Source organism: Chionomys nivalis, chromosome 4, assembly GCF_950005125.1.
Source record: "Chionomys nivalis chromosome 4, mChiNiv1.1, whole genome shotgun sequence".
In the NCBI taxonomy this organism is placed as follows: Eukaryota; Metazoa; Chordata; class Mammalia; order Rodentia; family Cricetidae; genus Chionomys; species Chionomys nivalis.
In genome coordinates this window covers 52959459-52972482 of record NC_080089.1, presented here as the reverse complement: position 1 = coordinate 52972482, position 13024 = coordinate 52959459, and the positions used below count along the sequence as shown (strand labels likewise).

General features: G+C 42.3%; 1 protein-coding gene across 1 annotated transcript in view; it reads left to right on the top strand.

Moving 5' to 3' along the window:
• The window catches only part of Tnfaip8l3 (TNF alpha induced protein 8 like 3), a 43082-nt gene extending 30420 nt beyond the window's left edge, over nt 1-12662 (top strand). The window contains exon 2 of the mRNA XM_057768915.1: nt 8570-12662. Within this exon, the coding sequence (XP_057624898.1) occupies nt 8570-9132 (563 nt within the window). The 3' untranslated portion in view covers nt 9133-12662. The remainder of the gene's footprint in view (nt 1-8569) is intronic.
• The last annotated feature ends 362 nt before the right edge of the window (nt 12663-13024 follow it).

Genomic DNA, 13024 nt, shown 5'->3' with positions numbered 1-13024 from the left:
ACTACATTATAATACCCAAGAGATGCTGCATGCAATCTACTAGACCTAACCACAGAGCCCACCAAGCTAAATCACTGGGAGAAGTGGAGCTGAAGTCATCTTTGATGTGGAAACTTCATCCATTAAATACGATCCTCTCACCATTTGGCCGGATCTTCTCTACTCTATGCTTATAGTGTGTCTGCACATTTTACTCACAAAATAGCCTTTGATGTAACTTATAGTTTACTTCTTGGTTGTGTGTGTGTGTGTGTGTGTGTGTGTGTGAGAGAGAGAGAGAGAGAGAGAGAGAGAGAGAGAGAGAGAGAGAGAGAGAGAGAGAGAGAGAGAAGGGGGCCTGTGTGTTTCACAGCAGAGGTCAGAGACCAACTTCCTAGTTCTCCCCCTTCCACATGGCTTCTGGGGACAAAACTCCCGTCATCAGCTAGCACAGCCATCTGGCTGGCCCTTTCTGACAGTTAACTAAATGGCTGTTAATGGTTGGGTTCTTCTGTGTTTATCTCCAAGTGACTTAACTTGCTGAACTCTGTCATTAGATTTTATGCAATAGATTTTGAGCAATGATTTGAAGTTCATGTTGGAGAGGAAAAGAATAGTGAAGACAGTTTCTAAGCAGAACAAAGTGGGGGTACTCACCCATTGTATTAGCAATTAATGTGTGGCATTGCTATTGAAATATACCAACAGACTAGAGAATGCACTAAAAAAATCAGAAATATATTCATTAAATGTGGAAAGTTGATATGAAAAATGGAGGGATGCCTGAAAGATCAGTAGCAGAAAGGATGTAATATTTAACCAAAAGAATAAATTGTTTGGAGGCAAATAATCCAAACCATATAGAATATGCATAGATTCTCTCCAGGTGGACTGAAGAACTAAATGTAAAAAACAGAGCCTTAATATTCGAGAAAATATGAGACCTCATTACCTCATGGCAGGAAATGCAATTTTAAACATCAGATAAAAAAAATCAAGGAAATGATTGGCCACTGTGTGTTAACGTTTAAATCTTCTGTATGCCATTGGCTGAGAGTGATGTGTGTTACAACCAAATACCAGTTTTTGCACTATTCAGATGAACAAGAATTCAAAAGGTGGGCTATTGACGAGGACGCTTAACCTCTGGAGCTCCCCACGGCTGGGAGCGAAAACTGGTGCACTCTCCATGGAGAGCAGTTGGCAGCACTTCTGCCAGGACTTGGCAGACATCTTCTAGATGTAGGACCTGCAGACTGCTGTGTGTGCACAGGAGGTGCATTGAACTTGAATGTCTGACAAAGGAAATATGCAGACATATTCAAACTTGGTAAATCTTGAAAGTGTGATGTTGAATGAAATGTTTCTAAAGGGTTTATCTTTTATGAAAACTTTGAAACCCTCATCTATAAAAACCAGAGGTCAGACATCAGTCTCTAGAGTCGAATGGATTCGAGGGGAGAGCAGCGGGAGAGAAGCTGGAAACAAAAAGGATGCCTCTTCCCTCTGTCTTGGAAGGCAAAATATTAAGAACTGTTCTTGGGCTGACCAGATGCTTTGCCAGGTAAAGTGCCTGGCTCACAATGACCTGAGTTGAATCTCCAGAACTTCTATATAAAGGTGGCGGAGAGAACAGACTACACAGAGTTGTCCTCTGACCTCTGCGTGTAGGCTTTTGCATGTGTACATACCCACACTCATGCACCTCATATGTTCAATAACAATACATTTTAAAAATTAATTTTAAAAGAATTGTTCTTTCTGTGCATTGACCATATAAATGTTATATTTTCTTCTGTTTTATCTATGTGCTTGAAATGCTTTGTAAGTTTAAAGCTTTGTTGTATTGCGTGTGTGTGTGTGTGTGTGTGTGTGTGTGTACATATGTGCATGTCTGTGGGAGAGCATGCATGTGCCCATGGAGGCCAGGAGAGGGTGTCTGATCCCCTGGAGCTGGAGTTACAGATGTTTGTGAGCACCTGATGAGGGAATGGGTCTCTGAACTCTGGTCCTTCTGATAGAGCAGTAAGCACTCTTAATCACCGAGCCATCTCTCCAGGTCAGTTATTGAAAAATTAATTCTCTTGAGGGAGATAAAACCTGATCAATTTTTATTTTAAAACGGGCAGTAATTCAAAAAACCATTTAAGCTAATTGATTTATTACCCATGCTTAGAAGTTTAGTATGTATTAAAATAATGTGTATTTAGTGGGCGGTGAAGTACAGGTCAATAGGGTGGACCACAGGAGCCAGCGCTGTTAGCTCCTGCACAGTGCATTTAGAGAAGTCCCTTACTTTCTCTTGCCTTGGCTTCTATGCCTGTAAGATGCTGCTGATTTTGTGTGTATCATAGAACTGCTGCAAGAATATGATCATTTATATGCATAAGTACTTCAGTAAGCAGGACTACCCTAAAAGGAGAGCATGACTAGACTTTGTTTAAATGGTTGCATGAGTGGACGCTGGTTTTACTGATGAATGCCCTTGTGTGGTATAAAAATCTCTCGGATCGTCAGATCCTGTCCAGTTGGAAATGATTCTGTCTCTAGTGACTTCACAAATATCTGCCTCAGATAGTCCTGGTAAAGGAAAGTGATCAGATTCTCATTTACTTTTCAGAGCTAGCTATAAAATCAATAAGAAAAACAAAATCCACACATAGTTCTGTTAAAACAGACACAGTTCTGTCCAAAACCAAAAACTGCATCTATCATCAGCTTCTGGCAAATGTACTATTCTCTCATAATTCTGTCCTTTCTGTGTTAAATGATGAGTGTTCGCCTTCCCAGGTAGATGGAGGTTTAAATTGAAGTCCATTTAATCACATAAGGAGTCACTGTCATTAAGGAGCTTTTTAGTTACTGTTCTATTGCTATGAGGAGACACCATGACCAAAGCAACCTATCAAAAAAATTATTTAATGGGAGACTTGCTTACTGTTTCAGAGGTGAGTCCGTGACCATCATAGCAAGTAGCATAGTGACAGGCAGGTAGGCAGGGGCCGGGAGTAGAAAGGCCATGGTTGTAGGCTTTGTCTAGAGTCTTGGGCCCTGGAGCTCTGCCGCTGACTAGCTACATGTCTTTGAATGAACTGCTGCGGTCAACTGGGCCTCAGTTTCTTCTTTATGAGCTGGAGCACCTAGGTCTTCTCCTGCAGGACTGTAATGATCCTAGACCCTAGATAGGTGGCGCACTGCCCCTCAGGTGCAAAATCATGAGTTACAGATTGCTCCGTGTAGGGTGGTGGTTGGCTGGGGTGGGTAAGAAAAGATTAAGCAAGAGACTGAAAACTTTGACAGCTGTCTCTGCCAAAATCTCTTCATTTCACCTAAAATGATAGATGTCTGGGAAAAACAAACAAGCCCCACCTCAAAAAAGGCTTCCCAGTGCTTCAGTTACAGAGGCCTGACTTTATGGCTGATTTCTTATCGGATTATGTTAGAACATTGCTTTTGCCTCAGAGTGTGTCTGTGGAAGAGCTCTTGCCAAGAGGAGAGCAGTCACTGACTCTGCCTGCTCTCCCCTGCTCATATGTACTTGCATGCTAAGAGCATAGGCTCCCCGTCTTTGATTTTGTGTCTTGCAGACAGACACTTTCTGAACTCCCTGCGGAAGGAAGTTAAAGAGCTGTTTGTGAGCATGCCCCACTCAAAACACCTTCATGTTTCCTGTTCCCTGCATGGAAACTTAAGTGACTGGTGGCCAGAAGTCTTCTGAGCTCCTCCATCTGGGTCTTGCCTTCTCCATGGCCATGGTCTTGCTCCCCACCTTCCCTGTACACTTGATTCCCCACCCTGACAGATGGTCCTCCCTAAACAGCACACATTGCTTCCATCCGGATAACAAGTCTGTTTATAACTTCTGCTTAACATTTGCAGCTAATTTTCCCCTGCTGTCATCTTGAGTTGTCAATAGCAATGAAGTGATGCTGTTTGCTTGCTCTTACAAAGGAGCCTCTGTTGTAGGATGCTAATGTGGCCCTCCGAACTCATGTTCAAGTTCTCCGCTCACTTTCTAGAGAAGCAACAGCGGTAGAGAATGAGAGTCCTGTGAGGAGGGGGACAAAATAGCTGTGCTCTGGTCCCTCCCTCCCCACAGCCTGATGTCGCTCAAGAGCACTCTCTGGGGCTCTGGTGACAGCTCGAAGTCTGATGTCTTTTCTAGCCATCATTTACTTCATCTTTCTCCCCAAGTTTATTACCTGTTCTCACGAGGCTCCTCTGCCTTTCCTGTCCACTCGCCAAGCCTGGTGAGACTTCCTGCTGTTTGCCACTATGGGCATGCCATTTCACCATCTGGGAGTGCTTCATGTTTTCTGGAAATATGGAGGTATAACTTGTGCTCTGGCTGAACGCTGTTTTTGACACAGCAGGTCGGTCTTGCTCCAGGCTTTTCCTACGTAATCAAGTGTCCACGTAGAGCATCTTGGTGTTCTCTCTCTAGTTCATTTCCACTGTCGCATTGGAGTCAGGAATCCCTAAGCCTCAGAAACTGTCCTTTACCCTTAATTGCTAGATAATGGGGACTTCTGTTCAGAAATAATTAACAGAATTATCCCTGGCCATAGATTGTATCAATACTGATTCTGAACATGTTAGTGCTTCCCACTAGCTGTAGTGAAGCTTGCTTTCCTACTCAGCTTATCCTTGACTTTAGTTCCCAAAACTTGACTCTTCTAGAAGTTAGTCTACAGTGTCTCTTCCTGGTATATTGCCAACATGGTTTCCCTATAGCATGCTAATATACAAATATGGACAGAAAAAAGTGAGGATTTCCATGTTCTGGAGTTCACACTCCCTTAAATCCTTAGTAGCACTGTGTATCTCCTCCCCCATAGGGCTCTGGGGGTTGAAAAGTGTTCTGTTGTCCTGATTGTCTTGATTTTATTTCTGCTAATCCTTCCCACTGTTTCCCATAATCCATCCTACGGGATGTATTTTACATATTTATGTGTGTGTGTGCCTAGTAAGTTTGTGACTGGGTGACTAAACAAACCATGGGATTATCTTTCCTGCAGGACTTCTTGAAGCCTTGCCAATATCTGATGCACTAACCATCAAGAGCAAAAGTAGATGATCATGTAAAACTCATGGGAGTGAACACAGAGCCTTCCTTCCCGGGACATCTGGGGGGATGGGTCGGGGGCCCTCTGTGATGAGGCACATTTATGATCATGTTTAATGCAGCAATTCCGTGGTCCTGGGGCAATCCATTTGGTGACGCAACTTTTTGTTTCATTTGTTTTCCTGGTGGTTTTTGATGGTCCCGCACGTTTGGCTTCTTCTGTCTCAAGCCTTGTGATCTTTCAAGTGTTTGGAGATTTCCATATTCAGACCTTCTTGAGTTCTCAGAGTAGAAATTTGTAAGTCCTATTTATTTGCAGATAAATAAGTCTCCTTCTAGAGAGATGGCCAAAAACCTTAGGGAAACCACCAAGGGGCTTGGTATCACGATGAGTAAGTGGAAATTTTTCCTTCTACGTGCCTAAATTAGCCTCCTCCACCATAACAATTCACCATAAACAGCCTTGAAATGCTGTGAGTTTGTCTTCATGGTCCTGGAACTCAGAAGTCTGAAGCAGGTTCGCAGGGATTTGGGAGGGTGTAAGGAAGAAAGCTTCATCTTGCAGTTCCAGCTTCCACAGGCCACCCAGATTCCTTGGCTCATGTCCGCATCCTCCATCTGCAGAGCTGGCAGTGACGTCACCCCAGCCTCTGTTTCTGCTCTCACACCGCTTTCTATTCTGCTTCCGGTCCCTTGTCTTGTCCCCTCGCAGCAACACATCGTTCCATGAGCCTGTGGGTGGACGGAACAACATAATCTCTCTGCTTCAAGACCCTTAACCACATCGGTTTTGTCGTGTAAGACAGCATTGGTTCCAGGTACCGGTAAATGGACATCGTGTTGCGAGCAGGCATTTTCTTCCCCAGTCATTTCTGTCTTCTCTTGGAACTGATGGGCCACTGTAATGTATTTATTAAGCCTCACAGAAAATAATCCATTTCATTTTGTGTAATACCCAGTGTTTTCAAATTTCTTTAAGAGACTTTTTTTTCCTTCACAAGACACATTATTTTGTCTTAAAAAAAGATTTATCCTATTTTCAAGTGTGTGTGTGTCTGTCTGCCTGCCTGCCTGTCTGTCTGTGTATGGATGAGTACAGGTGCCCACAGGGACCAGAAGAGGCCATCCTTTGGAGACAGACTTCCAGGCAGTTACGAGCTGTAGGTGTAGGTCCCGGAAACTGAACTCAGGTCCTCTGCACGAGCAGTCATGCCATGTTGCTAACTGCTGAGCCATCTCTCAGCCAGATTTCTTGTTTTATTTTGAAGTCTCTCAATAGCCCAGGCTAATCTCAAACTTGTGCTCCTCCTCCTTCATGTGAGCATGCATTGCTTACCTAGCTCAGACAAAGAGAGCTTTGAGGAAATGGACTTTCTGACACAAATCCCCTCTCTGATTTCTATCGTCCTTTCTGTGCAGACTTTATACAAATTCATTTGCCCAGGAAGATGCATGAGGCCAAGGCATGGTGATCCTTCTTCCCATTGTTCAATCATGGGGTTTCCTCCTAGGAAGAAGTTGAAAGAAGTTTGTAGCTCTGGGTGGAGAACCTTCCCAGACAAAGAGCCAATCTGAAACTCATACTGACGATGTGTCTTTTAATCAAAGTACCTTAGCCTGCTATTCCACATGTCATTTAGAGATGTGTTTCTTATAAAGCTTTATTTTTTAAAGATTAATAAATATTCAGCCCAGATTAGTCTTGGCATGAGCACTGTGCCCCAATAGAAGAAAATTTTCAGTCTGTGGAGATTTATCATCACCAGACTCTTGCTTAAATTTCAATTTATTTACACGCTTTGGTTGCAGATAATTATGATGGATTAATTAGATGTTTTCAAGTATTAAGAGCATACATGAAATTAAAGTTCTGTGAGTGAGCCAAGTGTGGTAGTCCATTCTTGCAATCCCAGCACCAAAGAGTAGAAGTGAGAGTATTGCAAGATTGAAGCCATCTTGGGCTACATAGGCCAGTTATAGACTTCGTGGAGTATTTTAACAAATTCAAGATAGACTTATGCAGACATAGTGTTGCAAGATTTAAAAACCCATATGTTCTCCTTTATTCACAAAGCGGAAAAGAGCAAAATAAGCTGTCTGTGGTTTTCCTGCGTTTCCTTCAGTGTGCTAATCACACAAGGTATGCTTGATTTGTCATTTGTTGGTATTTGCGTTTCCCTCACAGTAGCATTCTGTGCCCTTGAGAATTAGTGACCTGGGCACAGAGACACACACTGTAACCCCAACACTTAGAAGGCAGAAACAGGAGGATCTTGAGTTTAAATCTAGCTTATGCTACATAAGAAGTTCCAGACTAGCCTGGGCTACAGAGTGAAATCCAGACCAACCTGGGCTACAGATTGAATTTCAGACCAGCCTGGGCTACAGAGTGAAATCCTGTGTCTTTGTGACTTTCTTTTTTGTCTTTTTTTTTTTTTTTTTTTTTTTTTTGAGCTGTGGACCATGCCCAGGGCCTTGTGCTTGCTAAGGAACTGCCCTCCCACTAAGCTAAATCCCCACCCTGTGAGACCCCACCTCAAAAATAAAAATAAACAATTAAATTAAGTAATTAGTAAGCAAGTAAACATTGGTTGGGAATTATTCTTAATAGAGTTCTTTTGACTTCCTCCCAAATTTCTGACTGTGTTGTGTAAGTTGAACACACAGGCAATGACAACCCCAGCACACAGCTGCCTGGCATCTGGACCGTGCCACAATTTCCAAGACCTTGAAAATGAAAATAAAGTATCTTCAATAAAACATGGATCCCGAGACTCAGGCAAAAACAAACAAAGATTTCCATGATCAACTTATCTATATTGTCCCTGGAAGCTGACTACATTCTGAGCACATGCACTAATTCTGTCTTATGTAAGTTGCAAAAATGAATAGTTTCCAGTGGCTGTAGGGAAACCTTTGGTAAGTAGTCGAGTCAGAGAGGCCTCATGCATTGGGTAGGTCTAAACTGGTAAGACCTGGTCTGGAAGAGGGGGAGACGATTCCAGAACAGATGGATGAGCGTCCTGAATAGCATTCAGAAACTTCTCAGAAGGATCCGGCCCATGTGGAGAGGGCAGGTCAGCTGGTGGTTCGGCATTTTTGATGTCTGTTTACCCATAAAGTGTCCTTCTTTGTGCTGCCAGGAACAGTGATGAGGGTTGATGAGATTGATTCAGTTGCTGCAAGGGTGCTTGCCACCAAGCCTGAAAAACTGAGTTCAACCCTTGAGACTCCACAAAGCTGCCCCGTGACCATAACATGTGTGCCCACACATTGTGTGTATGCATACACATGCACAACACAAATAAATGCAATATAAAATTAATAAAAATGTTGGTGGGCAGGGCACGGTGACACATGCCTATAATCTAAGCATTTGGGAGATCTGGGGTGGAGTTCAGTTAGGTGTCTGTGGATCTAGACATTAGTCTGTGTTCAAAGGATGTAAGATTAACTTAATGTGTTTTACTTGCAAAAAAAGTAACAGTTCTCATTGTCCTACATGTGCTTATTTCTTTACCATAGGTCCTAATGTGTTCAGCTCAAAAAGTCTTGCCCTTCAAGCCCAGAAGAAGATCCTGAGCAAAATAGCCAGCAAAACTGTAGCCAACATGCTGATTGATGACACCAGCAGTGAGATCTTTGACGAGCTGTACAAAGTCACCGAGGAGCACACCCATAGCAAGAAGGAAGCCCACAAGATCATGAAAGACTCAATCAAGGTGGCCATCAAAATCGGTATCCTCTACCGGAACAAACAGTTCAGTCAGGAGGAAGTTGTAATTGTGGAGAAACTGCGGAAGAAGCTGAACCAGACTGCCATGACCATGGTCAGTTTCTATGAAGTAGAATACACCTTTGATAGAAACGTGCTATCTAAGCTGCTGCATGAATGCAAGGACCTGGTCCACGAACTGGTGCAGCGACATTTGACACCCAGAACCCATGGACGCATAAACCATGTCTTCAACCACTTTGCTGACGTGGAGTTCCTTTCCACCCTCTATGGTCCGCGCGGAAACTGCAGGCCCAATCTCAAGAGGATTTGTGAAGGAATCAATAAATTGTTAGATGAGAAGATCCTCTGAACGGCTTCTTGTCTCCTGGGCTTTGCTGCTTTGAATTTAGAACATCCAACCTGGTCCCATAAGAATCGAGCAGTAACCCTCATTCCAGACATTCTAGTTCTATCCTCTTCATCCTTCTGATGCTGATCCTAACCCAGATGTAGTGCGTTGACTCTCTGAGCACGGGCATGAGGTTGCAAGTCTGAAAGAACTGTGTTTGCGAGCTCAAAGAACAGTCAAGGGTTCTAAGCAGGGAGCCTGTTGTGCTCACCACCGTGAGCTCAGTTCATCTTACAGTGGAAGGCATCCTGGATTAGGACACAGAAGACATGGGCTTGGGTATCCATCCTGCCACTATGGATTCTGTCTTCTGTGTTCCGGAAACACGATGCTTCCTGACTACCTCACAGGGCTGTTGTGAGGACCAAACAGGACAATTCAGACACCAGTGATTGTATATGAGAAATAGACGAGGCATAACTATTCTTGATTGATGGGTTTGGTGTCAGTTGTCGTGGCATATTTACTAATCACAGTACCAGAGAGGCTGAAATATGAGAATTATAATTTTTTGGTAGTTTGAACCACAGAATAGGGTTGAGACAAACTTGACCTATAGAGAGGAAATGAAAAAGAAAAGGGGAGTTGGAAGAGGAAAAAAGAAATAGAACAAAAGGAAAAGCAAGAGTTCCTTGCCTGCTTTGAGAGAAGTGAGAGTCAAGGTGACGCTGTTCCCTTACTCTGCACGTGGACTGAGGACACCTGCCCAGGGCCACAGTGATGACTCTCCGTGTAGCAAGAGCAATGCTTTCGCTATCTCCTTGTTCTCTCTGCTCTCTCAGACTCTCCACTTTCGTCTCCAGCTGCATCTGTTCAGCAGCCTTTCCGCTTCTCCGGCTGTGCTGACGCACTTCCTCCATGTCTCCTCCTTTCATTTCATCTTACACGAGAAACTTGCCATTTGGATGAGTAGTTTTCAGTTTCCCTAATGAGATGATAAAGTATGTTTTGTGGGGTGTGGGGATTCTGTGCTAAAATTTTATTTATAACTGATCTGTAATATTTCTAAGGATCTGTTGTGATGTAAAGCCTCAGTAGCTATATATATATATATATATAGTATTATCAAATAATGTAATTAGCATATCTATCACAAATATTTATTTTTTTCCTGAAAGGATTATTCAGAATATAATGTTTTATTTAGTAACTATTTAGTAACAGCACATTATCATTATTTGCTTATAATAACCCTATTATGAAACCGAACAGTAGAATTTTTTGATGTAACTATCAACTTCTCCCATCGCTTTTCTTCTCCACTTCTCACTCTATAGTAACTGATGTCCTACTTTTTCTTTCTTAGGTATCAGCTTCTGAAGTATTTCCTGTTTGTGAATTACACAGTGTTTGTTCAATGTCTGTCTCATTGCACTTAACGTAAAGTTTTGTAATTTCGTCCATATTGCTGCAAATGTCAGAATTTTTTTTTACAATAAAAACCATTCTGTTCTGTTCAAATGTCACTGTTGCTCATCTGTCGATGGTGCTTTGAGTCTTAGCTACTGCAAATATTGCTGTAATAAACATGGGAGTGCCCGTATCTGTTTTCAACACGACTATTCCATTGATGTTGCATAGGTACTCAGGAATGTGGTTTCTGGGGTAGGTGGTAGCTCTTCCCTTACTTCACAGGGATCAGCCGCTCTGTGTTCTGCAATGGCCGCTCTGTGTTGCATCTGCAGCAACACTATACAAAATTTCCCTTTCCTCCTTGTCATCCTCTGTGTTTTTGATATTATTATTGGATCCTCAGAGAAGTAAAATCCCACTGTGATTTTGATGTGTATTTTCCTAATAACTAATGATTTTAATCATTTTTACAAATATCTTGGCTATCAGTACGCCTCTTTTTGAGAAATTTCTATTCTCACCTTTTCCCTTTTAAAACTTTGATTGTGTTTTAATTTGCTATCGAGCTCTTTGATGACATTAATAGTAATCTATGATTAGAGTGGATGGGGAGAGCTGTGTGTGCTGTGGGCGGCAGACACAGAGAGATGGAACTGCCCAGACCAAGGTCTCAGTCAGTTCCAGATGTGGGACATTGAGCTACAGGATTTAATTTCTACTGTTAACCTTTGATTTGGCTCTGATTTCACTATCTCCTGGTTCTCTCTGGTCTCCGATTGGGGCTGTGCCCCGATTCTTACCTAACTTGCTTGTGACTTTAAAGGAGCCCAATCTTTGGCATTTTAGAGTGACTTTGGGTACTTTGAAGAGACTGAACTTTTTCACGCTGTGGGACTTTAAATGTTATACCATGCTTTATTATATTGTGACGTTGATATTAATTTGAGATCTTAGGGATAAACAAAAAAGGAAAGGTTATGAATTAATAGTAATATTTTAGTATGCCAGTGTTTAGTATGACAAGGCACCCGTTGTCTTGGTTGAGTGTTTGTTAACCTGACACAAGCTAGAGTTTTCTGGAAAGAAGAGTATCTATTGAGAAAATGCACACATCAGATTGCAGGCAAAGCTCTAGGGCATTTTCTTTATTGGAGATTGATGTGGAAGGGTCCAGCTCACTGGAAATGGTGTCATTCCTGGGTAGGATACCCAAGGTTGTATAAGGACTCAGGCTGAGCAAGCCATGGGAACTAAGCCAGAAAGCAGCACCCTCTGGGGCCTCTGCTTTAGTTCCTGCCTCCAGGACCCAACTCTGAGTTCATTCACTGAATTAACTTCATGAAGGACTTTAATCTGGGAGGAGAAATAAGAGCTTTCCTTCCCAAACTGCTTTTGGTCAGGATGTCCCGTCTCCCCAGTAGTAAACGAATGAAGATAATAGGATGTAGAGTCCTTTGAGTATGCCCTGAGAACGACTTGAAATATTCGATGGTGACACCTCCAGGCATCCTTTTGCTGTTCAGGATTTTGGTTTTCATGAGTCTTTCATATTTTATATAACATTTAAGGTTTTTTTCTGTAAAGAATTGCATTTAAATTTTGATAAGAATTGCATTATATCTTTAAGTTGCCTTTTGTAGGATGGCTGTTTTTGTAGTATTAATCCTGCCAATCCAGGAGCATGGGCACTCTTTCCATCTCCTGGTATAATTTTCAGTGTCCTTTTTCAGTGTCTTAATATCTTTATCATACAAGTCTTTCACTTCCTTAGTTATATTTGTTCCATGATTTTTTAAGGCTGTTGCAGACTTAATTGTTTCCCTAAGTTCTTCCTTGATGTGCTTGTCATTTGCATATAGAAAGGCTATGTATTTTTTTAGTGCTATTTTTGAGTCCTGCTACTTTGTGGATGTGTTTACCAGGTGTGGGATATGTCTCATGGACTCTTCGGGGTCTTTTATGTACAGAATCCTATCATCTGCAAATAAGGATACACTGAATCCTTTGTATCCTTTTTATTGCCTTCACATGTCTTATTGAGCTAGCTAAGACATCCAGCACTCTATTATATTAACAAAGAGGGGGAGAAACCAGACATATCTGATTTGTTCCTAATTAAAGGAAAGGCTTTGAGTGTCTCCTTGGCCCCTCCTTCTTTCTTCCTTCACAATTCTTCAATAACACTGGGATTAAGCAAAATTAACAAGAGCCCATTAGCTTTGACTTAGTTTGGTTTTTAGCTTAACTGTAATTTGTGGAGAAAGTTGAGAATGGCAAGTTCAGCTGCTGCAAACCTGCTTAAATAAGCTCCAATCACCACAGACTTCCAGGTATCACCAGGTAGCAACCACGAAAACAGAGATCCAAGGCTAGAACCACTTCAAAAGTATGTTAGGAGAGTCCCCAAGGAAAGGAAGACCTGGCACTCAGGGAGGGACTTGGCTTTTATCTACTGCTGAAGTCTTTGGTTTCCCAGAAGAGCCTCTGTGGGGTAAGAGCA